General features: G+C 41.9%; 1 protein-coding gene across 10 annotated transcripts in view; it reads left to right on the top strand.

Moving 5' to 3' along the window:
• ARMC8 (armadillo repeat containing 8) overlaps nt 1-23304 on the top strand; it is a 179686-nt gene extending 156382 nt beyond the window's left edge. For 9 of the 10 annotated variants that reach the window (XM_074964085.1, XM_074964092.1, XM_074964087.1 and 6 more), the window contains 6 exons: nt 7323-7472; nt 9956-10051; nt 10723-10818; nt 16838-16910; nt 19277-19370; nt 20565-23304. In XM_074964085.1, the coding sequence (XP_074820186.1) occupies nt 7323-7472; nt 9956-10051; nt 10723-10818; nt 16838-16910; nt 19277-19370; nt 20565-20598 (543 nt within the window). In that variant the 3' untranslated portion in view covers nt 20599-23304. The remainder of the gene's footprint in view (nt 1-7322; nt 7473-9955; nt 10052-10722; nt 10819-16837; nt 16911-19276; nt 19371-20564) is intronic. The other variant, XM_074964088.1, reaches the window with a different exon arrangement.

The following is a 23304-nucleotide window of genomic DNA, read 5'->3' on the forward strand; positions in this document are numbered from 1 at the left end:
GCCAGCACCTGTGCTGCATTGGCGCTGCTAGATCCAGCACCTTCAGCACCAGTGGTCCAAGTTACAGAAACTACTCCAGCCTGCTTCTCGGCATCAGGTGGTCTAATCGTACTTATGGAACCAGAGTCACTGATACTCTGGACTCCGACACCCACTTCCACGACATTAACCAGTACTAATATCGCTGAGGTGGTCCTCACCATCCCCATCTGACTCTGAACAAGATTTGGTGGATAATCAGCTGAACATGAGCTCCCAGTGCAACTCTGGGGCCAAATGGGCTAATGTAATCCTTGGATGTATAAACAGGAGAATCTTGAATAGGAATAGAGAGGTTATTTTACCACCTGTATTTGGCACTGGTGCAACTGCTGGTAGAAAACTGTGTCCAGTTCTGGTGACCACAATTTGAAAAAAATGTTGATAAATCAGGGAGGGTTGAGAGAAAACCCATGAGAATGATTAAAGAATTAGAAAAAAGAAAAGGAGTACTTGTGGCACCTTAGAGACTAACCAGTTTATTTGAGCATGAGCTTTCGTGAGCTACAGCTCACTTCATCGGATGCATAGCATATTGTGGAAACTGCAGAAGACATTATATACACACAGAGACCATGAAACAAAACTTCCTCCCACCCCACTGTCCTGCTCGTAACAGCTTATCTAAAGTGATCATCAAGGGAGGGCCATTTCCAGCACAAATCCAGGTTTTCTCACCCTTCCCCCCGCCCCCCCCACAGACACACACACAAACTCACTCTCCTGCTGGTAATAGCCCATCCCTCTTTGAAACCTCTCTTTATAATGCGCATGATAATCAAGGTGGGTTGATTATCATGCGCATTATAAAGAGAGGTTTCAAAGAGGGATGGGCTATTACCAGCAGGAGAGTGAGTTTGTATGTGTGTCTGTGGGGGGGGCGGGGGGAAGGGTGAGAAAACCTGGATTTGTGCTGGAAATGGCCCTCCCTTGATGATCACTTTAGATAAGCTGTTACGAGCAGGACAGTGGGGTGGGAGGAAGTTTTGTTTCATGGTCTCTGTGTGTATATAATGTCTTCTGCAGTTTCCACAATATGCTATGCATCCGATGAAGTGAGCTGTAGCTCACGAAAGCTCATGCTCAAATAAACTGGTTAGTCTCTAAGGTGCCACAAGTACTCCTTTTCTTTTTTCTTTTTACGAATACAGACTAACACGGCTGTTACTCTGAAACCTAAAGAATTAGAAAACATGCCTTATAGTGATAGACTCAAGGAGCTCAATCTATTTGGCTTAACAAAGAGAAGATTAAGGGGTGACTTGATCAGTCTCTAAGTACCTACATAGGGAACAAATATTTGAAAATGAGCTTTTAAATCTAGCAGAGAACAGTATAACACAATCCAATGGCTGGAAGCTGAAGCTAGACAAATTCAGACTGGAAGTAAAGCGTAATTTTTTAACAGTGAAAGTAATTAACAGTTGGAAAAAGTTACCAAGTGCCATCACTGGCAATGTTTTAAATCAAGATTGGATATTTTCTAAAAGACATGCTCTAGGAATTATTTTGGGGAAGTTCTGTGATGTGTGTTATATCGGAGGTCAGACTAGATGATCACAATGGTCCCTTCTGGCTTTGGAGTCTATGACTCTTCAAGCCTGGTTTGAGCAAGAGCAGTGGTTTTCAATCTTTTTTCATTTGCAGACTCCTAAAAAATTTCAAATGGAGGTGCCAGACCCCTTTGGAAATCTTAGATAGAGTCTGCGGAACCCAGGTTGAAAACCACTGTTCTATGGTAACAATAACCTTTCGTGGACCCTTTAGACATAGTCTGCAGACCCCCAGGGGTCCACAGACCACAGGTGGAAAACCACTGAGCAAGGTTATCACTGCCACCATTGATGAATAAAGACAGGTCATCATGGAATCCTCTGGTACCAAGAGCTCTCCTGTTGGATATGGGGTTGGAGTTGGAAGAAGAATGAGGGACACCCATCCCTGGACAACCCGCTGAGGGTTCAGCTCAGACAGAGCATCAGGGGTCTCCAGGGTATCTCAGTACTTCCATATGAGGGAGTGCCCTCCCTTTTTACATATTGATACCCATCAGCCTGGAGCCCTGGACAGTGTCCATATTGGAGCCCAGAAAACAGACACTATTATTGCCCAATTTATCCACTCTGTGACACAGGACCCACAGAGGTGTAAGGCTCCCAGGGAAGAAGACCTCTCTCAGCCTCCCCAGGCGGCACAACCTATTGGAGAGGAACAACAGGAACAGGAGAACACCATGCCAGTGACCCTGTCCTCCTCTTCTCCCAACCAGGCTGTGGTTCCAGCTTCTCCACCATACACTTCCAGGACTTGCTGAAAAGGCAGAGATGCTACAGATTTCCCTTGATGAGGTCCAGGAAGTCCCATGCAGGCTGCTGAACAGCCTGCAAACCTCAGGACCAAGTAGAGGAGTTTTTCAAATCACTGAAGCCATCCTCGAATCCACCAAAAAACTTTGGTAGACACATGCCACCAGTATCCACTCAGGTCAGAGTACCTCTTCTCTCACCCAACTCACTAGCGGTGTCAGCATCCAGTGAGCATAGAGCATAGTGGGCAGAGACAAGCCAGGTCCCTCCAGTTTTGAGTTTCAAACTGTCAAGCACTGATGGCCAAATATGGTTTTAGATTTTAGAATGAGCTGACAGACTTAGTCAAGAAAATGCCTAAGGATACTAGGGAGCAGTTCCAGGCCCTCATTAATAAAGGAAAGCTGGTGGCCTTAGATACAGTGGACATGGAGGTAGGTCCATGGTGATAGTAAAGAGATGCTTGTCGTGGCTCTCTTCTTCAGGGGTCCTGACGAAAGTACAAAAGACTTTCCATTCAAGTGTGACGCTGTTCAGTACAAAGACGGATCAATCCCTCTGCTCATTAAGACTGTGAAGTCATGCTCCAATCGCTTGGCATATATACAGCTATGATTAAGCAGAAATCCAGCAAACCACAGTTTCAATAGAGACAGTCCCACCAGGGTTTTACCATCAGTGGCTTTTCTGAGCTGCCCTGTAAGCATCAGAGAACTCAGAGGAAGGGTGCTCAAAGACACTTGTCTTTTGCCTCCCAAACAGCATGAACTCTGAAACTGACATTTCATCAGAACCTTTGAGAGTGTGCACCAACAACCCGTCCATCTAAACAATTCCCTTGGTTCCCCCCCCCCTCCCCTTTTCGAAGACAACTATCCAATACCTATTTGCCTAGAGAAAGATCACGATAGACTGATTGATTGGTAATAGAGTTTGTCTTTTCAGGATGCACCATCCAGTTTTCTTCCCTCTGAAACACCACTTCTGCCTCACCACCTTAATTCTGGGATCCCTTTCAGGAGAGGGTGATAGAACCAGTGCCTCCAGCAGCAAAGGGAAAGGGGTTCTACTTGAGGTACTTCATCGTCCCCCAAAAGTCAGGGGCATGGAGACCCATTTTGTACCTCAGGGAACTGACAAGTTTGTCCACTGACTGAGGGTCAGAAGGGTGATTTTTGTCTTTAATTATCTCTCACTAGGTTTAGGAAATTTGTTCGTGGCCCTTAATCTCAAAATGTGTATTTTTCAAGTGAACATCCACGCAGCACACAGGAGATTCCTGAGGTCCTTGGCTAATCAGCAACACTACCAATTCTCCCCTTTACAGTCTCAGCAGTGCCTAGGGTTTTCACCCTGTCATGGTGCCAGCTCCCTTTCATCAGTGGGGGTGGCAGCGTACACCTGCTTGGACGATTGGCTCCTAAAGGGTTGATCTTACCAGGAAATGCAAGAAGCAACCAACATGTTTCTGGACCTGTTTGAAAGGCTGGGTCTGAGGGTGAACCCAGACAAGTCTACTCTGGAACTGACACAAATGACAGAATTCATCAGAGCAAGGCTGGACATGGTATTGGCCAGAGCATGCATACCAGATGACTGTTTCCTCACCATCGAAGGACTCATACAGCAGATTTGGATGATCTCTTGGGTCATATGGCTGCAAGTACTTATGTGATCCCATTTGCAAGGCTTCATCTCAGATGCCTGCAAGCATGGCTACGGACTCCATACACCCCAGGCAAACAGTCTCCATTTGCTGGTCACAGTTCCACAAAGGACCTTAACATTCCTGGGCAGGTGGGAAGACAGAGGAAAGGGGTGTGTGTGGCGGTCTGTTCAGTTCCCTGCTCCCAAGAATTACTGTGACTGTGGACACTTCCCTTGCACTACCTGCCCTTCCAAGAGGGCTCCTCAAACTATAAGGGAAGTGATCTTCTCAGGAGTCTTTGCTGCACATCACCGTGTTGGCATTGAGAGCTGTCAGGCTGGCCTGCGACTAATTCCTACCTCGCATTTGCAGCCATTCAGTCCAGATGTTATCAGACAACATGGAAACAGTCTATTACATCAACAAGCAGGAAGGAGCAAGCTCCTCACAGCACTGTGTGGAGGCCATCACCCTCTGGAATTGCAGATTACCCTGACGGCCGTTCATTTGCCACAAGTCCAAAGCACCACTGCAGATTCTGAGCAGACACTTCTCCACAGAGCATGAGTTAGAGCTGCATGACCTATCTCTCTGGGAGGTGTTTTGGATGTGGGGTCTCCCAGTCACAGATCTGTTTGTGTCAAATATGAACAAAAAATTGGACTATAAGGTGGATAGAAAGCTGGCTAGATCGTCAGGCTCAACGGGTAGTGATCAATGGCTTCATGTTTAGTTGGCAGCCGGTATCAAGTGGAGTGCCCCAATCCTCTAATTTGTCTAGGTCCCTCTGTATCCTATCCCTACCGTCCCGCGTATCTACCTCTCCTCCCAGTTTAGTGTCCTCTGCAAACTTGCTGAGGGTGCAATCCATGCCATCCTCCAGATCATTAATGGAAGATATTGAACAAAACCGGCTGGCGTGGATTGCACCCTCAGCAAATTTGCAGATGACACTAAACTGGGAGGAGAGGTAGATACGCTGGAGAGTAGGGATACGATACAGAGGGACCTAGACAAATTAGAGGATTGGGTCAAAAGAAATCTGATGAGGTTCAACAAGGACAAGTACAGAGTCCTGCACTTAGGACGGAAGAATCCCATGAACCGCTACAGACTAGGGACCGAATGGCTAGGCAGCAATTCTGCAGAGAAGGACCTAGGGGTTACAGTGGACGAGAAGCTGGATATGAGTCAACAGTGTGCCCTTGTTGCCAAGAAGGCCAATGGCATTTTGGACTGTGTAAGTAGGGGCATTGCCAGCAGATAGAGGGACGTGATCGTTTCCTCTATTCGACATTGGTGAGGCCTCATCTGGAATACTGTGTCCAGTTTTGGGCCCCATGCTACAAGAAAGATGTGGAAAAATTGGAAAGAGTCCAGCGGAGGGCAACAAAAATGATTAGGGGACTGGAACACATGACTTATGAGGAGAGGCTGAGGGAACTGGGATTGTATAGTCTGCAGAAGAGAAGAATGAGGGGGGATTTGATAGCTGGTTTCAACTACCTGAAAGGGAGTTCCAAAGAGGATGGATCTAGACTGTTCTCAGTGGTAGGAGATGACAGAACAAGGAGTAATGGTCTCAAGTTGCGGTGGGAGAGGTTTAGGTTGGATATTAGGAAAAACTTTTTCACTAGGAGGGTGGTGAAGCACTGGAATGCATTACCTAGGGAGGTGATGGAATCTCCTTCCTTGGAAGTTTTTAAGGTCCAGCTTGACAAAGCCCTGGCTGGGATAATTTAGTTGGGGATTGGTCCTGCTTTGAGCAGGGGGTTGGACTAGGTGACCTCCTGAGGTCCCTTCCAAACCTGATATTCTATGATTCTATCCAGGGTATTGGGGAAAGTCAGACAGCACAAAGTGCGGTCATTGTCATAGTGCTGAGCTGGACCCATCAGTTATAGTACCATATTGTTATTGCAACTGTCAAGCCAGCCTTCTCTCCACCTCGCGCTGAGGCAAAATCTTTTGAGTCAAGACAAGGGGAGGACTTACCACTCTAACTCAACCAGGACTTGAGGGCATTTTGTAAGGATGGACATCAGACCTAGGAAAGGCCTGGTTGGCAGATGTCCGGGTCGTATTGAGCAGTAATAGGAAGGACTCTACTGGGAAATGCTACACAGCAAAGTGGAAAAGATTTATATTCTGGTGTGATCAGTGAGGAATTTCCCTTTCATGGTCCGGAATCCCAGATGTACTAGGCTAGCCAATTATCCTTAAAATACATGGGACGCTGGTGACCATTAGTGCATTTCACCCACCTGTACACACCTACTTTGTGTTTGCTCATCCAGTCCCGTTTCTGTTCCTGAAAGGCTTGGTTAGAGTCTTCCCTCCAGTGTCAAAGCTGGTACCATCCTGGGACTTGAACCTGATTTTTCAACTCTGACTAAGGTGCTGTTTGAGCCTTTGGGATCTCTACTGCATCTTTCCATGAAGGTAGCATTTATCGTCTCAATCACATCTACCAGAAGAGGTTGGGAGCTAGGGGCACTCATGGCAGATCTCCCCATCGCGGTACAGTTTTCCCCAAGGCTAAGGCACCCATGAGACTCCACCAGAAGTTCCTCCCTAAGATGGTATCAGACTTTCACATCAGCCAAATTATCCATCTGCCTGTGTTCTGCGCTAAACCACACACCAGGCGGAAAGAGGTGATGTGTCTCTCCTTGGATATGCATAGGCACCTTGCAGTCTGCCTACAGAGAATTAAATTTTGGAAATCTCCTAGACTTTGTATCATTTATGGAATGGATGAAAGGAGAGGCTGTTTCCACACAGAGGCTGTCAAAAGGGATCCCGGGATGCATCATACTCTGCTATGAGATGAACAATGTCCCTCTTATGGGCAGTGTGAGAGCACATTCTGTGAGAGCCTAAGCAGCCTCAGTAGCCTGCCTCAAAGATGTCCCTCTCATTGACATCTGCTGAGCAATGACTTGGGGCTCTGTACACACCTTTGCGAGACATTCAACACTGGAGCAGGTGGCTGCCTCAGATGTTTCCCTGGGCAGGGTGGTTCTGCAGTCTGTTGTGGCATTGGACTCTGGGTACCTGCCTCCTTGAAAAGACGCTGCCTGTGAATCACCTGAAGTGCACTACACGTAGGGACAATGCATTTCAAAGAACTCCAGGTACTACAAGGTGAGTAACCTTTCCTTGCATTTGCTTGCAGGGTTATTTTATCAAGAACGTATGCACAGCAGAGATGGTAGTAATTCTTCCGTAGACAGAATGGAAAGCACGCTCTGAGACAAAATTAAGTGAACGAGAAATGCTAATATGAGGTGTACGGCTCAGTTTTTCTGTATGTATCTGTTCTTCAGAACATGGCATTTCAAGCAGAACAAAAGATCAAAGCAGACATCTTACAAGGTTTGAGTACAGAACAATTATTCCAGCTACTCTCTGATTCAGATGTAAACGTGCTAATGAAAACTTTGGGACTGCTCAGAAATCTTCTGTCTACTCGCCCAGTAAGTAAAACCACAAACAAATCCTCCAGAAAAGTTGCCTTCCTAACACTAAGCCAGCATTCATAGACGATACTTTGTAAATCCATAATACTCTTTCCAGTGATCTAGTAGGTCTGAAAAGCAAATTACTCTTCTCTTTAAGTTCATTTAAAAATATTATTGTTGAAACTGTGAGGCCTCCATTGCACATTATTGAAGTATCTGAACCCAAAAACACTAATGGTCATAAAAAGACCACAATGAAATGAAAATCCTTAATAAAGAGAGAATTCTGCATATCTAGCTGGAGCTTTATCTCTAGTTATGTCCGCAGATACATACCAATACTTTTTTGTTGGGTGTTGGATTCTGTTTGTGTTTAGAAAGGCTTTTGACAGACAGACAACACATTTTTGTAAACACTGTTAAAAGTCTAGTTAACAGAGGGAGTGGTTTGTGTTTTGAAATGAACTGTGGGATGCAGATATCTTAAGGATACCCATATTTCTTTTTACTTATGGCTTGTCTACACAGTGCCGGTAGTGCGCACTAGAGGTATGTGATTTGGAGAGCACTCCAATATGCTGCACTTTAACTGCCCCATGTAGACCTTGCTGGCACAAACTAAAAGATACCTTGGTACCAAGGTGAACTGGGTATCTTGCACCAGCATAGTCTGTAGAGGGCAGTTAGAGCACAGCACAATAGAGCACTCTATGGTGCGCACAGCCAGTGCCGTGTAGACAAGCCCCAAGTGTCTGAGCTATTTCATTTGTCTCTTATCTATCATTTTAAAACACTTCTTCAGTCTTTGATTTTGATCTATTGGATTGTGCATTCACACAGTTCATATATCCTTTTTATAGAATAGAATAAGATGATACAAGATTTAAGCACGTGAACTGTTTTATGGCAAGAAGTAAAGTGCTTGAGATACGAATGGAGGACGAGCAAGAGGCCCATCTAGTGAAGAATAGAGGAAAAAGTGCAATAAATATTTGGCAAGGTGGACTTCTATGTAGAAACATAGCCACCTGTAAAGTGTGCTTCTATCATGAAAAGTGATGCTGTAAAAAGTGCACCTTTGGGTTCCATAATAATTGATTTTCAATTTTCATATCAAATTAGCTCAATCTACAAGTAAAAATATTTGTTTTCTAATTGCCCTGTAAACTCACCCTGAGCTGTAACAGTCAAACTAGTGTCTGAACCATCAGTTAAAGTGGTTTTGCAGCCCAAATTATGGCCCCAGCTATTTCTGAGTAACTCTGTATTCTTTCATAGATTTTTTTTTTTTTTTTAAGGCAAGAAAGTACCATTATAATTCTTTACTCTGAGCTTCTGCCATACCACATTCCACAGAATTTCACCCTCAAACCTAATAACTTGTCACTGAACTGCAGTATTTTTGTGTTTGGGGGAAAAAAGAAAAATCTAAACTTGACTTTGACTCCAAGTGATGGAGAATTTACCATATCTTTGGTAATCTGTTCCCCTGCTTAATTACCCTCACTTAAAAATTTGCATTTTACAACGAGTTTGAACTTTACCAACTTCAATTTCCAGCCATTGAATGTTGTAATGCCTTTTTCTGCTAGATGAGTTCTCCTGTGTATCTCATCTCCTCCAAGCATGGGTGGCTATAAAGTCACCTCTAAAACTTCGCTTCATCAAGCAAAATAGATTGAGCTGCTTAAATCTCTCACTGTGAGACAGATTTTCAGGCCACAAATAATTTTTTGTGGCTTTTCTCTGAACCCTCTCAGAATTTCTGTTTTGAAGTGTAGACCCCAGAACTTGACACAGTATTCCAGTACTGGTCTCACCAGGACTGTATACAGAACACAAGAACGGCCATACTGGCCCAGACCAAAGGTCCTTCTAGCCCAGTATCCTGTCTTCCAACAGTGGCCAATGCCAGGTGCCCCAGAGGAAATGAACAGAACAGGTAATCATCAAGTGATCCATCCCGTCGCCCATTCCCAGCTTCTGGCAAACAGAGGCTAGGGACACCATCCCTGCCCATCCTGGCTAATAGCAAAATGATATCACTACACCTACCTGGTGTCCTCCCTCTTAAATATGGAAAGATCATGTTGACCCATTTAGCCACAGCATCACACTGAGTTCTCATGTTCATCAGGTTGTCAATTTATGACTCAGAGATCCTTCAGTCTTCAGATTATGGCCTCAGTGACAACTGTGTTGCTCTGGGGTAGTCAGTATTTAAATGTTCAACAGGCTTCAGTGGAAGTAGGATCAAACATATAGTTCCTTATTCTGCTCCCTGTGACAAGGGTTGGCTAAAGTAATGAAAAGGAAAGTAACTCCTGTTTTCTGCTGCAATGGGTTCTCGCATTTGTGATGCCTTGCATAAAGGTACTGGCACCTAGAAATACTGATGATAATTCCACTCACTTTCACAATAAAAATGTCCTTGTTTTTGTCCTTTTCTCTAGAAAATGTATACTAATTGTGTATCTATAATTGCTTTGCTTTTACAGCATATAGACCAGATAATGAGCACCCATGGAAAGCAAATCATGCAAGCAGTGACTCTGATTTTGGAAGGGGAGCACAATATTGAGGTCAAGGAGCAGGTATCCTTTACTTTTTTGTGTGTTCTCTTAGCTGGGTAAAAGTGTCAAGAAAGTTTTAAGATGTTGGCATTCATCACGGGTATATTACTAACAGGTCTTCCCTTTTGGGGATTATAAATAACTTGCCTTGAATATTTTACCATGATATCTGTCAAATTAAGTCCTATGAAAGTAACAGCAGTGCTAACAACCAGACTGTCCATTTCTCTTCACTGCTGGAAGCTTAAGCTTAGTATGGCTCTGAGTGTTATGGTGGGTATTGGAAGTGAGTTCAAAATAGTTTTAAACTCTGGGATACTGAATTATATACATTTGGCAAAGATCAGGACTGTGTGCAGTAGAGCAGCAGGGATGTAAGAAATGGGGGGAATCAGCACTTCCCACCATGTAGGGCCAGGAGAGAGGGAAGAAGGTATCAGTAGGGGGAGGGGGAAAAGCCCCTGCAGGCTCTGGGAAAAGGTGACATCACTCCCTCTGCTTCCAGTGCCACCTGCGAGCCCCAGCCCCACCTGAGCTTGGGGGGGGGCAAATTTTCTGCTTGGGGCCGCAAAAATCCTAGAGCTGGCCCTGCTCCAGATTCTGATAAAGAAGTGTTCACCATGAAAGGTTGGAACTCAGGAAAGCTATGATTCATAGATGTACTGCAAATGACAACTTTCTCTCTTTTTCAGACATTATGTATACTTGCCAACATAGCAGATGGAACAACAGCAAAAGAACTCATTATGACCAATGATGACATCTTGCAGAAAATTAAGTATTACATGGTATGGGGAATTTCTTTGAAGGGTCTGCCCTCTCCTCTTTACAGGAGTTGAAAGTGGATATTCTAACATGGCTTAAAAGTTAAACAAATTACTAGTATTCAGTATCCAACACTTCATTCGTGTGTATCCATCTGTACAGAGAGCATGTGTGTTAGTTCAGTTCAAACACTACATGAATGCAGTGTTAACGCTGGCGAGTCGGTCACAAGGGAAATCCAAAAATTAAAGCTCCCACAGCAGCCTTATAATGTATTAAGGTACACATGTAGCACCAGACAGGGAATGGAAGGGAAGGTGTTTCTGCCTTAATTAGGTGTATCTGATAGAGGTTTTGAGAAATGCTCCCCTTGGGGTGGGGGGAGCTTGGGGGCAGAGACTCCAATCCTCCAGATCTCAGGCAGCTGCAGGAAAAGGAAGCTGCATCCTAGTAGCAGGCTAACCCATGCGTAGTGCTGTTTGGCTTCCCCCTTTCCCTAGGCAGCAAGATTCATTTGGCTCCCAGGCCTTTCCAGCCTATTTAATGTAAATGTTTAATTGTACGAAACAAGAAGCCCCATCTTTGCATCTTGGGGACTTCTGACATTTACATAAACAGGGTAAATTTAAAAAAAAATCGGCAAACCCAAAACACAATAATACAAAATAACCAGCAACACAAAGCAGTATCCCAAATACCCCATTTCCCCATGCAGAGTGGATAAAAATCAATTATTTTTTAAAAAAAAAATTGATTTTTTTATTTAAATCGGATTTTTTAATAGTTTTTTTCCCCAAAAAGCATTTTATCTAAAGATAGTTTTAATTAAGTTACATTATAGCTCAAAGATCTCTCATCATGGAATAGGGATTATAAATTCTAATTCTATAATATGAAACAATATATTCATGTAATGTTTAAGAAAAAATTTGTAAATGAGTTCCAGTAGTTCATGGATTAGGGACCCAATCTGATGGGGTTCCAGGGGCTTCTGTATAGATTATTTGGGTTATTCTTTCTACCTACCCAATGGGACTCAGTGCTCAGTCTAGAAGATACCATCAGAGATGCTTAGTTTTGCAGTTCTCAGACTGTGGATTTGTGTCTCCAGAGATAGCATGCTTGTTAACAGCAAAAATGTTTTAAAATAAATAATATATAGAGGTGAGAAATAACAGACATCAACCTTATTGTCCCTCTGCAAATTTGTGTACACAGAGTCAATCCCTTACCTCTCTAAAAGTGCAAAGTTTCAAAAAGTTCAATGAATAGAAGATTGTTGGGGGCGGAATAGATCTGGACAAGGAGAAGAAGTCTGGAGATAAATATGAGAAGGGAGGGACAGGCAGTAGAAACAAAAGTGAAACTGTTTGAGCAGCATATTCCAGAAGTCTTGAGGTCTTTCTGAGTGTAGCCTTCACTGATTTGAGATCTACCATACCATTCTCTCACTAGAAGGGAGAATCTGTAATGGCAGCAGACCGTAAGAGAGACCCAGTTTGGGAATATTTTAATGAAGTTCCTCTACCTGTGGGTAAGACGGGCATGCGTGCAAAATGCAAACAGTGCAACAAAGAAATGCAAGACTTGGTTACCCAAATGAAACAACAGCATGAGAAGTGTTCCTTCTCAGGAGGAAGCTGCGTTGAAGATGATGAAAGGAACATAACAGAACATACAGGACCTTTAGGTTGGTAAACTTTTTTATTTCATACGTCTTTCTTCAGGACTGCCTGTCTTCCTTCTGGACTATTCTTGAATTCTCATGTTTGAGCAAAAAATATAGTTGTTACTCTATGGTACTACCATTTTAGATGCAGTTGTGTTAAAAAATAAATATCTGAAATAGGCAGATCTTCCTTTTACAATTTCACCTTTAAAGTAGTACTGAGTGTCAGTGAATGCAATGAGTAATACTAAATGAGCAGTATGGTAATAATAATTAACTAACTGCATTGACTTATGTTGTTTAGGAGAATCCATCCTCAACATACAGGATTCTGAAAACTATCCACCTTCAAGATCATCATCATTTTTCTATAGTTTCAGAGTTATCTGCCAATGATAGTGTTTCATGTATGTCACATAGCCACAGTATATCACCTGTAGCAAAAAGGAAAAAAAACCTCCATCATCCAGAAACAACCACAGATAAGTTTGTGATGAGAACCAGCAGATTACAAAATGGGGTAATTGATGAAAAAATTGCCCAGTTTGTTTATGCAACAAACTCTCCTTTCCGTATGACTGAGAACCCACAGTTCCTTAACATGGTTCAGTCATTAAGACCAGGATACAGTCTGCCCAACAGAGCAGATGTTGCAGGCAAATTGCTGGATAAAGAGTATGAAAGAGAAATTGAGCAGTTTGCAAAAGGTCTAGAGAGTGAAATTATTAACCTGAGTCTTGATGGGTGGAGCAATGTCCACAATGATCCTGTTGTACATGCTTATGTGACAACAGAAGAAGGGAATGTCTTCCTTACAGAAACAATTGATACATCTGGAAATGTACACACAGCAGAATACTTACAAGAAGTAGCAGTAAAAGCTATAACAAACTGTGGAAAAAAAATTCAAATGTCTAGTATGCAGCATTGTCTGTGACCAAGCTGCAAAAGTATCCAAGATGAGAAGAAATTTAGAAGAGTGTGAAGAGAGTCTCAAGCTAATAAAATACGGTTGCAGTGCTCATTTGATGCACCTCCTAGCCAAAGACTTCAGTGTTCCACAAATAAAGGCTAATGTTGTTGAAATCGCAAAATACTTCTGTAACAACCACTTTGCAGCAGCTGCTCTGAAAAAAGTGGGAGGAACCAGGCTAACTCTCCCACAAGATGTGCAATGGAACTCAGTAGTGGACTGTTTTGAGCATTATATCAAGAACTGGCCTAATCTGATGACAGTTTGTGAACAAAATTGTGGAAAAAAAAATGGCACTATCACAGCCCAAGTTCTCAACATTGGGCTTAAGAGAAATGTAGAACACATGCTGAGTACCCTGAAGCCTATTTCTGTAGCCTTGAACAAAATGCAGGGAAATACCTGTTTTATTGCTGATGCTGCTGAAATTTGGAAGGAACTAAGTGAGATCTTAAAAAGAGAAATATGCAATGACAGAGTTAAATTACAAGCATTAAAAAAACAAGTGGGACAAGCACTATCTCCAGCTCATTTTCTTGCAAATAGTCTCAATACTCGGCACCAAGGTCAAACCTTAACTGCTGAAGAAGAGGAGTTGGTTATGACATGGACATCCAGCAATCATCTCTCCATAATGCCAACTATAATAAACTTCAGAGCTAAGGGTGAACCATTCAAGAAATATGTGTTTGATGATATTTTAAAGAAAGTCACATCAGTGAACTGGTGGAAGTCACTTAAGCACTTGGATTCAGAGACTGTTGAAGTGATGATCTCGCTTTTAACAGCAGTAGCGTCTTCTGGTGTAGAAAGAATATTTTCTTCCTTTGGACTAATTCATTCCAAATTGAGAAATTGTTTGGGACCCGAAAAAGCAGGAAAGCTTGTTTTTCTTTTCCGGATTATGAACAAACAGGAAAATGAAGGTGAAGATGACTGAGTTAGCTGCAGAAGCCAATATTTTAAGTTTCTCATGTTGACCTGGCTGACATAGTCAATTTAATTTTTGTTGGGTTTTTTTAAATATTTCATTTAACTATTTTAGTTTTAAAACAATTTTAACCAAAACAAACCTGATTTTAAAAAACATGAATGTTTAAATTAAAAAATTCATATGCTTGTTTTGTTAAAATATTATATGTTTGCTGTTGAAGAAAAACATCCAGAATACATAACGTTGTTGTTGTTTTAGTTGAATAAAACAATTTAAATGTCTGTCTGGTGATGTTCTCCTCCTAATACAGCATGGCAAGAAAATCCTCCAAATATTAACGATTAACCTGTTGAATTGGAGATAGTTCATCTCCCAATGACTTCATAAATATCTGCTTCAATTACCTTCGGTAAATGAAATAACCAAACAATCATTCATTTTCTGACATAGCTGTAAAACTAATCTGAAAAGTTTTCAAAGTAAATCACTTTAAAAATGTATAGTGTGTACCTTCTAAAAGACAGGTTTCAGAGTAGAAGCCGTGTTAGTCTGTATCCGCAAAAAGAACAGGAGTACTTGTGGCGCCTTAGAGACTAACCAATTTATTAGAGCATAAGCTTTTGTGGGCTACAGCCCGCTTCATCAGATGCATAGAATGGAACATATAGTAAGATATATATACATACCACTTCATCGGATGCATAGAATGGAACATATAGGTGTATATATATCTTACTATATGTTCCATTCTATGCATCCAATAAAGTGGGCTGTAGTCCACGAAAGCTTATGCGCTAATAAATTTGTTAGTCTCTAAGGTGCCACAAGTATTCCTGTTCTTTTTACCTTCTAAAAATGAAACCTACATCTATCTCTGAATTGTGAAGAATATGTCTTGAGGTTATAACAACCAACAAGAATGCATTTTTATGTAGAAATCCATGCTTAAATCCATGATAAAATAGAGTCTTCCAGACTAGTGATTTAAATCAAATCCACCCTTTTCCCACGTCACCCCTAGCAAGACTAGCCTTCAACAGCCCTGAAAAGAAGTGCCTTGCAGTATGGTCTGAAAAACAACAGATTCAGGTTTGTTCAGCCCCTCAAGTATTTGCTTCATTGCATGTCCTTTAGCTGGGGTGAGCATGGACTCCAGTGTTTGTTTGTTAACCTGCCTGTGTGGCATTAACACTGATCTGGACACTTCTAGTTAGCATCTCATTGGGATAGATAGAGATGAGCTCATACTTTTGCTGCTTCTCTGGGGTAGGTCAATGGTTTTCAGACTTTTTGGCTTATTTTAATACAGTCTGCCACGTACAGGTAAGCAGACTGTATTAAAATAATGTGAGGGGACATGCACGGTCACGTCCCTCCCCCCAGTTTTCTGCCTTCCGGCAACAGCTTCTAGAGGTTTTCAAACTGTGGGATGTGAGAAACGTTCGGCAGGGCGGGGAGGGGGAGTAGCAACGCCAGGTGGCTCAGGCCAGTCCCACACAGCAGGGCTCAGGGACGGAGCACCACCTGCACCCCTGACTCACCTTAGTGGGCTTCCAAACCTGTTTGAGTTTGGGGGGGGTGCAACAAAAAATTGTAACTCAAATGGGGAGCTCAGCTCAAAAAGTTTGGTTTCTCCACCCCGCTCAAGCCTGCTTGGTTTCGCACATGGAAGGGCCCTCTCAACCTGCAGTCGCATGACCCCTGTCACGTGCTCCATGAACTCATTATTAAAGGGGCAACTGAGCCTTGGAACAGAGTGAAGGGATGTGTGTCCGAGCACCAGGACCAACGCTTTGTTACACAACCAGTTCAGCAGAGAAATCTAAACAGAAATGTTCCCTCAATACCTATTAAAGACCAGGCTAGTTGCTGTAGGAATCAGGGCACACAGTCTGTGCATAGTTGTTCTTCTATTTGGTGCCTCTTGAACAACAGGCCAAGGCAGAATCAAATCAAATATTTTATAACTGTGTTGAAAAGAACTTGCTGGTATCTCAAGATATAACAGAAACACAGCAGTTCTGAGGAAACCCCAGCTTTTAACAGGCTCATCCCAGCTGCCTGAGAGTGAGAGTTCGGAAATAGAAAGCAAGTCTGAGGAGAATACAGTTATGCTCAGGAGCAGTGTTGCTGGTACAATCTTCCTGATGATCTATAGGCTGGACTGGACTGAACCTGATGCCAGATGGGAGAGTGGCAGCAGCAAGAGCCTCTTGGCTTCATGGTTAGTGTAGTGAGTGTAACAATGGCTGCAATATGGTGAAGGTAGAATCTATTTTGCAATCAAGGACAAAATAACTCTCCAAATAACTCTAAATAGCAGTCATGTCTTTGGTGCAGATCGTGGATGAGGAATTGCCCACGATTTTTTACCTCAGTCCTTAGGTGAATGTTAGAAAATGTACATCTAAAAAGTTTTGTGATATTTAGCTTCTGAAACTCCAAAAATTCTGTTTCTATATTCAGAGTCATTCGAATGCTAAACTTCAGCTTGCTGCCATGTTTTGCATATCTAATCTCATATGGAATGAAGAAGAAGGTAAGAGACTCTCATACTTTTATGTATTGTCTTGGACAGAAAGTATTGTCAAAACAAAATCCTTTCAGCGGAGAGAATGGCAAATGTTAGGTAGTAGTACAATGAGCTTAAGGTCTAGATGCAAATGCAGCAAGTGATTGATAGACAATAGGGAGACTGGGGGAGGGAGGGCAATGAGACGAAGATCTCCAGCTGGTCGCTGTGACACAGCTTAATGGTTCCTGAAGGACAACGCACATTGGGGATGCTTTGTGCATCCACATTATGGACTTGCATGACCCAATGGAAGACGGAGAATATGCGTTTATGAATGTGATTGTTGTACAAGGTTGGCAGTAAATGAGGTATTCCAATTATCACTTAATGAAATGGGGTGGGGGGACAATTGATTGTGAATGACATAGCTGCTTATACAGTGGAGGGTGGGGACCAAGAACCTGTGAATTTATAGTATTGCTTGAGTAGATGAATGTATTGAGAAAGAGTGTTTGGATACAACTTACAGGTTGCCCCTTCTGTGTTTACCTTTATTATTTGAAATATACATTATACGATATGGTGCAGTAATGGTAATAAAATCTACCATTAGTGGATGCATGCTTCTTCCTGAAGTTTGTAATAAAGTTTGCATTGGGTCACAACCTGGAAATCACTCCCTTCCCTATATTAACAACAACAAACATGGAGCCAGAAACTAACCAGGCTGAGGGGCTACTGCCTCTTGTTTCTGCTGCCAGTTATGTGGCAGGCTGCTCTGCCAGGAGGGCATCAAATAGCTCCTCTGAGTAGGGACCTAGAATGTGCTGCAAAGCCTCCTCAGGGACTGTCCCAGTTTGTTCACTTCAGTAGCTTCATCTGGTACATGGTACAGTCCTATACTGGGTTCGGGGGTGAGAAGGTCACCATCCAAGCTTACCAGGCTGTCGTGAAGTGTTTGTGGCTCAGTGCTTGGCACAGTTGCAGCACCCACTGAAGCCCTTTGTAAAAGGGGCAGGATGACAGCGAGTTTCCAGAGGTGCAGTTCTCATGCCTGGCTTACAGTGGTCATTTTGAGCTGCTTAATCCACTCCCTGCACTGGTTAACCAGTCAAGCGAATCCCCAGTGCTGCCAGCTTCTTTGTTATTTCCTGGTACTTGTGGTCATTCCTAGAATTCTTGGTGAAGTCAAACAGTTTGCTCACCTCTCACCAGTGATTAACCAAAATCAGACTCTGCTCCCGTGACCATGTAGCAGCACACTTGGCAAAGGATTTCTTCGTGTCAGTGGCCATTACAAACTCAGGAGAAGGTTCGCTCTGCTTGCAGCTCAGCGGTCGGAATAAAATGGAAGGGTTAAATGCTGAGCAGCTGTACTTGACCCAGAGGGATGGTTCCATTTCCTGGGACTTGATTGGCCAGTCTTGGGATAAAAAGCATAGAGGCCACCATCCCGTGGGAGTGTGGAATTGCATTGGTGGACTCTCACGTCCTGAGTCTGGGAGGCCCGGGCCTGAGCTATTTCCACATTGCAAAATGATGGCATTTGAACCCAAGACATTGCAGGGCCTGGGCTCAAACCCTTCACCCCTGTGGGGTCCTGGGCTTGGGCCCGGGCCCGGATCAGACAGAATTATGTGTTAGACAGGAAGGAGGTTTGGGCTTGAGCCTGAGTCTAAGCTCGGACTTACATTGCAGTACAGACATACCCTATGAATCAGGAGTTGGAAGCCACGGAGTTGCAGAGCAGGAGATGGGAGCAGTGCTAGGGAGGGGGTGGTGTGAGTGGAGATGGGGTTGGGGGAGGATGACTCTTAGATTGGTGGTTACATCCTCTAAATCTGCTGTGGTGTTCCTCAACAAGGAGACTTATTTTTGTAGTTTGATCTCCCACTCTCCTGCTGAGTAATTTGAGAATGTGGAGCATCAGGAACAAATCTCACTTCAGCCTGTAAAACTTCACACTGTATTTCCAGCATTCTGATTTCCTGTATTAGCTTGTGTTGTACACTGAGTGCTAGAAGTTTAACTCTGTAACAAGTTTTCAGCTAAATACACCCTATATCAGAGACAGTTGGAAAGGAAGAAGCCAATCAGAGTCAAACTCCTTACTTTATAATAAAATCTCTTCAGGTTCTAGCCTGTTTAATTTTCTCTCATTGATTCATGTGAAAAAATTGAAGGGAAAAAAATTTAGTAGCTTCTTCCAAAAGGGAAAAGACAGAGCAGCCATAGGTTAAGTCAGCTTAAAGGGCTTCTTAGCACAGCATTTTATTTGCATCCACACATTCTATCCCCTCATAGCACATACCTGTCTCCAGTTCTTTTTTATCATTTTTAATAAATCACTTATTTGATGTTATCCCCTATAATGTGATTTATTTTTTTAGGTTCACAAGAACGCCAAGATAAACTACGAGATATCGGAATAGTAGATATCCTACACAAACTGAGTCAGTCATCAGATCCAAATCTTTGTGACAAGTAAGTATAAAAGAACCCCCAAAATAGAGATCAAAGGGAAATCTGTGCTTTTTTAAAAAAAATGCATCTTGTTTTGAAAGCATTTGGATTACAGAAAAATCCACGAGACAGTGCCTTTTTGTACATTTGTGTCTGACTTTCCCTTTACATTGATGAGTCCTGCCACATAGGAATAAAATATTATATTCATCTTATGTGAAGAATGGTTGCCAAGGAGGATTTATGACAAGTTCTAAGGCAGGACAGACACCAAGATGGTTATCAACTCATACGTTATCTCCCTCCTCAAAAACAGCAGTACACACTGACAACATTAGCACTTTTCCAGGCCTCTGGAACTTTTCCAGTATGCCATGTTTTACTAAAAATTAAGGCAGTTTCAGTATCCTCAGCTAATTTTTTTTAATCTTGAATATAATTTATCCAGTCTTGCAGATTGAATGTGTAACTTTAGTAGTATGCAGTGTAGTTGTAGCCATGTCAGTCCCAGGATATTAGAGAGACAAGGTGGGTGAGGTAATATCTTTTATTGGACCAACGTCGGTTGGGTGAGAGAGACAAGCTTTTAACCTTACACAGAGCTCTTCTTTAGATCTGAGAAACGTACTCAGAGTGTCCCAGCTAAACACAAGGTGGAACATATTGTTTAGCATAAGTAGTTACATATTTCAAGGGATCATTTAAATACAGCCAAGTTCAAAGTTATACATCTAGGAACAAGGAATGCAGCCCATACCTACAGAATGGGGCATTGTATCCTAGAAAGCAGTGACCCTGAAAAGGCTCTATGAGTTAGAGTGGACAGACAACTCAGTATGAGCTGCTAGTGCAATCCTGGGGCAAAGAGGCCATCCATGTTGTCACATTCTGGGGTGCAATCCGGACCAGTGGATTAGATCTGGTTTAATGAGTGTTTGGCACTACTCATTGCTCATGTAGCATAAAAGAGTTTTCCTCCTAGCTGAAGAAAACAGCACAAATGGCATTAGGCTGTACTTTTGCTGAGAAACCTCAGGCTTTGCCATCTTAACGTATTAATAGTTTAGCCTTTTATTGCACACTAACAGTTCCTCCCTCACATGCTAGCCTTGTGCACAGAATGTCATGTGGGATAAATGTTAACCATAAATCTCCAGCGGGTGTTTATTTTTTGAAGTCCAGATTCAATGGTTAATGGAATATTTGTGATTTCAGGGCGAAGACGGCACTCCAGCAGTATCTTGCATGATCAAAGACTAAGCGAATCTTTGGACACCCCTCGTGTGTTTAAGGACTAACAGGAAATAGCCTCAACTGATTCCTTATATTTGCACAAGTCACCTTGGGCTGCATTTCTCTCAGGTGCAGGGAGCTGCTTCGCAGAAACAGTTTAGGTGATCAGGTCTCCAATGCACTTGAACTTCCTTGAGGTAGTTCTTTACTCAGAGGACTATTGTGGGGGGTTTTGTTTTTGTGTTTTTTCCTGAGCTACCTGGACTCTCTAATAGAACAATCATCATTTTCTTTTGGGCCTACAATTTTCTGCTTTTGCTGCAGCCTGCGTGTGTGTTTGGGTGTATGTGTGAGTGTGATACCTCAGAATTTTGTTTTCCTTTTTTGTGTGAAAATCTTTTTCTACACATTTTCAAGGGTTAACCATTGTTTGCTGTATGAATACTTTAATGAATTATATACAGTTTGAATGAAATGTTATTTAAAAAAACACACTGTATCCCATAAAGTTTATTTTGAATTTTGAACAGATGAATGTTTTTAAGTAAAACATATGCATTTCTGAACCTAAGCTTAACTTATATTATACTTCCTTTTTGAAGAGAGAAATTGAGGAATACAGTAGACTCAAATAACAGCCAGCACATTTTGTGCTATGAAAAAATCTAAGAGATAGCATTTTACTGCCACACAGTCAACAGGTACTGATGTCATTTTCAGCTCAGTAGAATGGGACAAAAGGATTGTTTGGGGTTTCTTTACATTTTTAGAAGACAAGGGTGGACTCTCACTCTCACCAATTCTATAACTGTTGTGTTGATCTTCTGCCAAAAAGAAATAGGTGGATGTAATATTATCACTGGCTTGGGGGAATGAGCCTATTGCTGTGAAATCCAAGATCTCGCTGAGATTATTGCTGAAAGATTGGCTTGTCTCAATGATAAGGAACACCAGCTGATTGTGACACCAAGATACATCAAACAGGTAGCACACTGCAAGACTTGTACTTTCAAGATACCAAGAGGACCTGGCAAGTTATGGCTTAAGGGACTTATTTGGTCATACCTGTACCTCCAGATTCAGTTCACTGCTTTATAAAATACTTCTCCATAATATTAGCTGAATAGGTTAGATTGCAGGAGAATGGACACATTATTAGAAAATTATCTCCCATTGACATTGCTATAGTAATACCAATATATATATATACACACACAGACATATCCAGGAATTCATATACATGGATAATAGCCCAGATTTTACTGCATTAAAAGGATCAGATTATTAAAACCTGGCCTTTGTCTGTGTGCCTACAATTTGTGGGCACTTAAAATTGTGGCTTTAGTTATTTGTAGAAACAGCATTTACCTTCCTCATTGCAGTCAGATACTTGGACAACTAAATGGCTGAAATTATGCCTGTAATTAAATTGTGAAATATTGTGTCTGCAAGAATTCACATCCACTCAATTGTGGGCACAGAAAGGGAAAACCATTTAAGATTATGCTGAAAATCAGACCCTACGTTATTACTGAATTCAGCTTCAGGAGTTAAATGTGCATAGAAAGAAGTGAGTGCATCAAGAAGCTGTTCCAGACTGCAATTCAGGGTTACTACTTTCCTCCTGCAGTACATTTACCAACTGCTTCCTGGTTTTCAGTTTAGGAAATAGCGTTAATAGAGTCAAAATCGCCTCACGCTATGTCTACTTAGCACTAAAGGGCGCACTAAAGAATTCAACTCTACCTTAAAAAACTCCTTTTGCAGTTTGAGCTTCAGGTCAAGAGGACAGGACTGTAACTCCACTAACCAATTGTCACAAATGTAATCTCAAACCTTTATCTTTTATTTCTAGGCAGTGTCAGATTATAATTGCCTTACTTTTCTGAGTAGTCCTGTTAATTTAAAGGAAACTACTTGTGTGAGCAAAAGGCGATCACACTTTGGCCCAGAGTTTGAATGTTATGTATTGGAGAACTGTTTCCATTTGGTTGCAAAGGAATATATAATTTTATATAAGTTTAATGTAATTGTTTTCCCACTCTGAAAATCATATAAAAGTGAGCACCTAACACTTTTTTCCAGTGTGGACATGGCAATAAGTTAGTGGCTATTTCTTATTATTGCTACAAGTCTCTTGGTAATGGGTCTGCACAGAGAGGCAAGTATGAATATGTGAGAACCTGATAATTATCTAGTATCTCAGAAATAAAAGCCTTATTTAAAAAGTAAAATGAACCATAGTTTTGGTAGCACCGAGAAAACACTTCCTTGGTTAAACTTTATATACACATGGGGCTAAATTTTCAAAATAGCCTGAGCTTGAACTCTAAATTTACACTCCTGATATTTTGTGCGCTCATTTTCATGTGCTCAAGTTTTTGCATGCCCCCCTACTCACATCTGCAAATCTGAGTTTGTGTTCAAAAGATTGGGTGACTAAAATTGTACACAAAAGTGTGCAAATTTAGGTGTGCATGTTTAGAGACTTTTTTAAAAAATGTGGCCCTAAATGTACCAGAAAACTTAAAAATGATGCTCAGACAATCTGGATACTGCATGGGGGGAAAAAGTCAACATTTTCCATAATATCAAGCTGATACGTCAAATGTCCAATGAAATAACATTTTTACACTTAGTTAAGCTTTTGTGAATAATTTTTGATGTTGCTGTAGGTATGTAAAGAAAACATAAATACTGTAAATAAATAAAAAGTACTTTA

This window comes from Natator depressus, chromosome 9, assembly GCF_965152275.1.
Source record: "Natator depressus isolate rNatDep1 chromosome 9, rNatDep2.hap1, whole genome shotgun sequence".
Classification (NCBI taxonomy): domain Eukaryota; kingdom Metazoa; phylum Chordata; order Testudines; family Cheloniidae; genus Natator; species Natator depressus.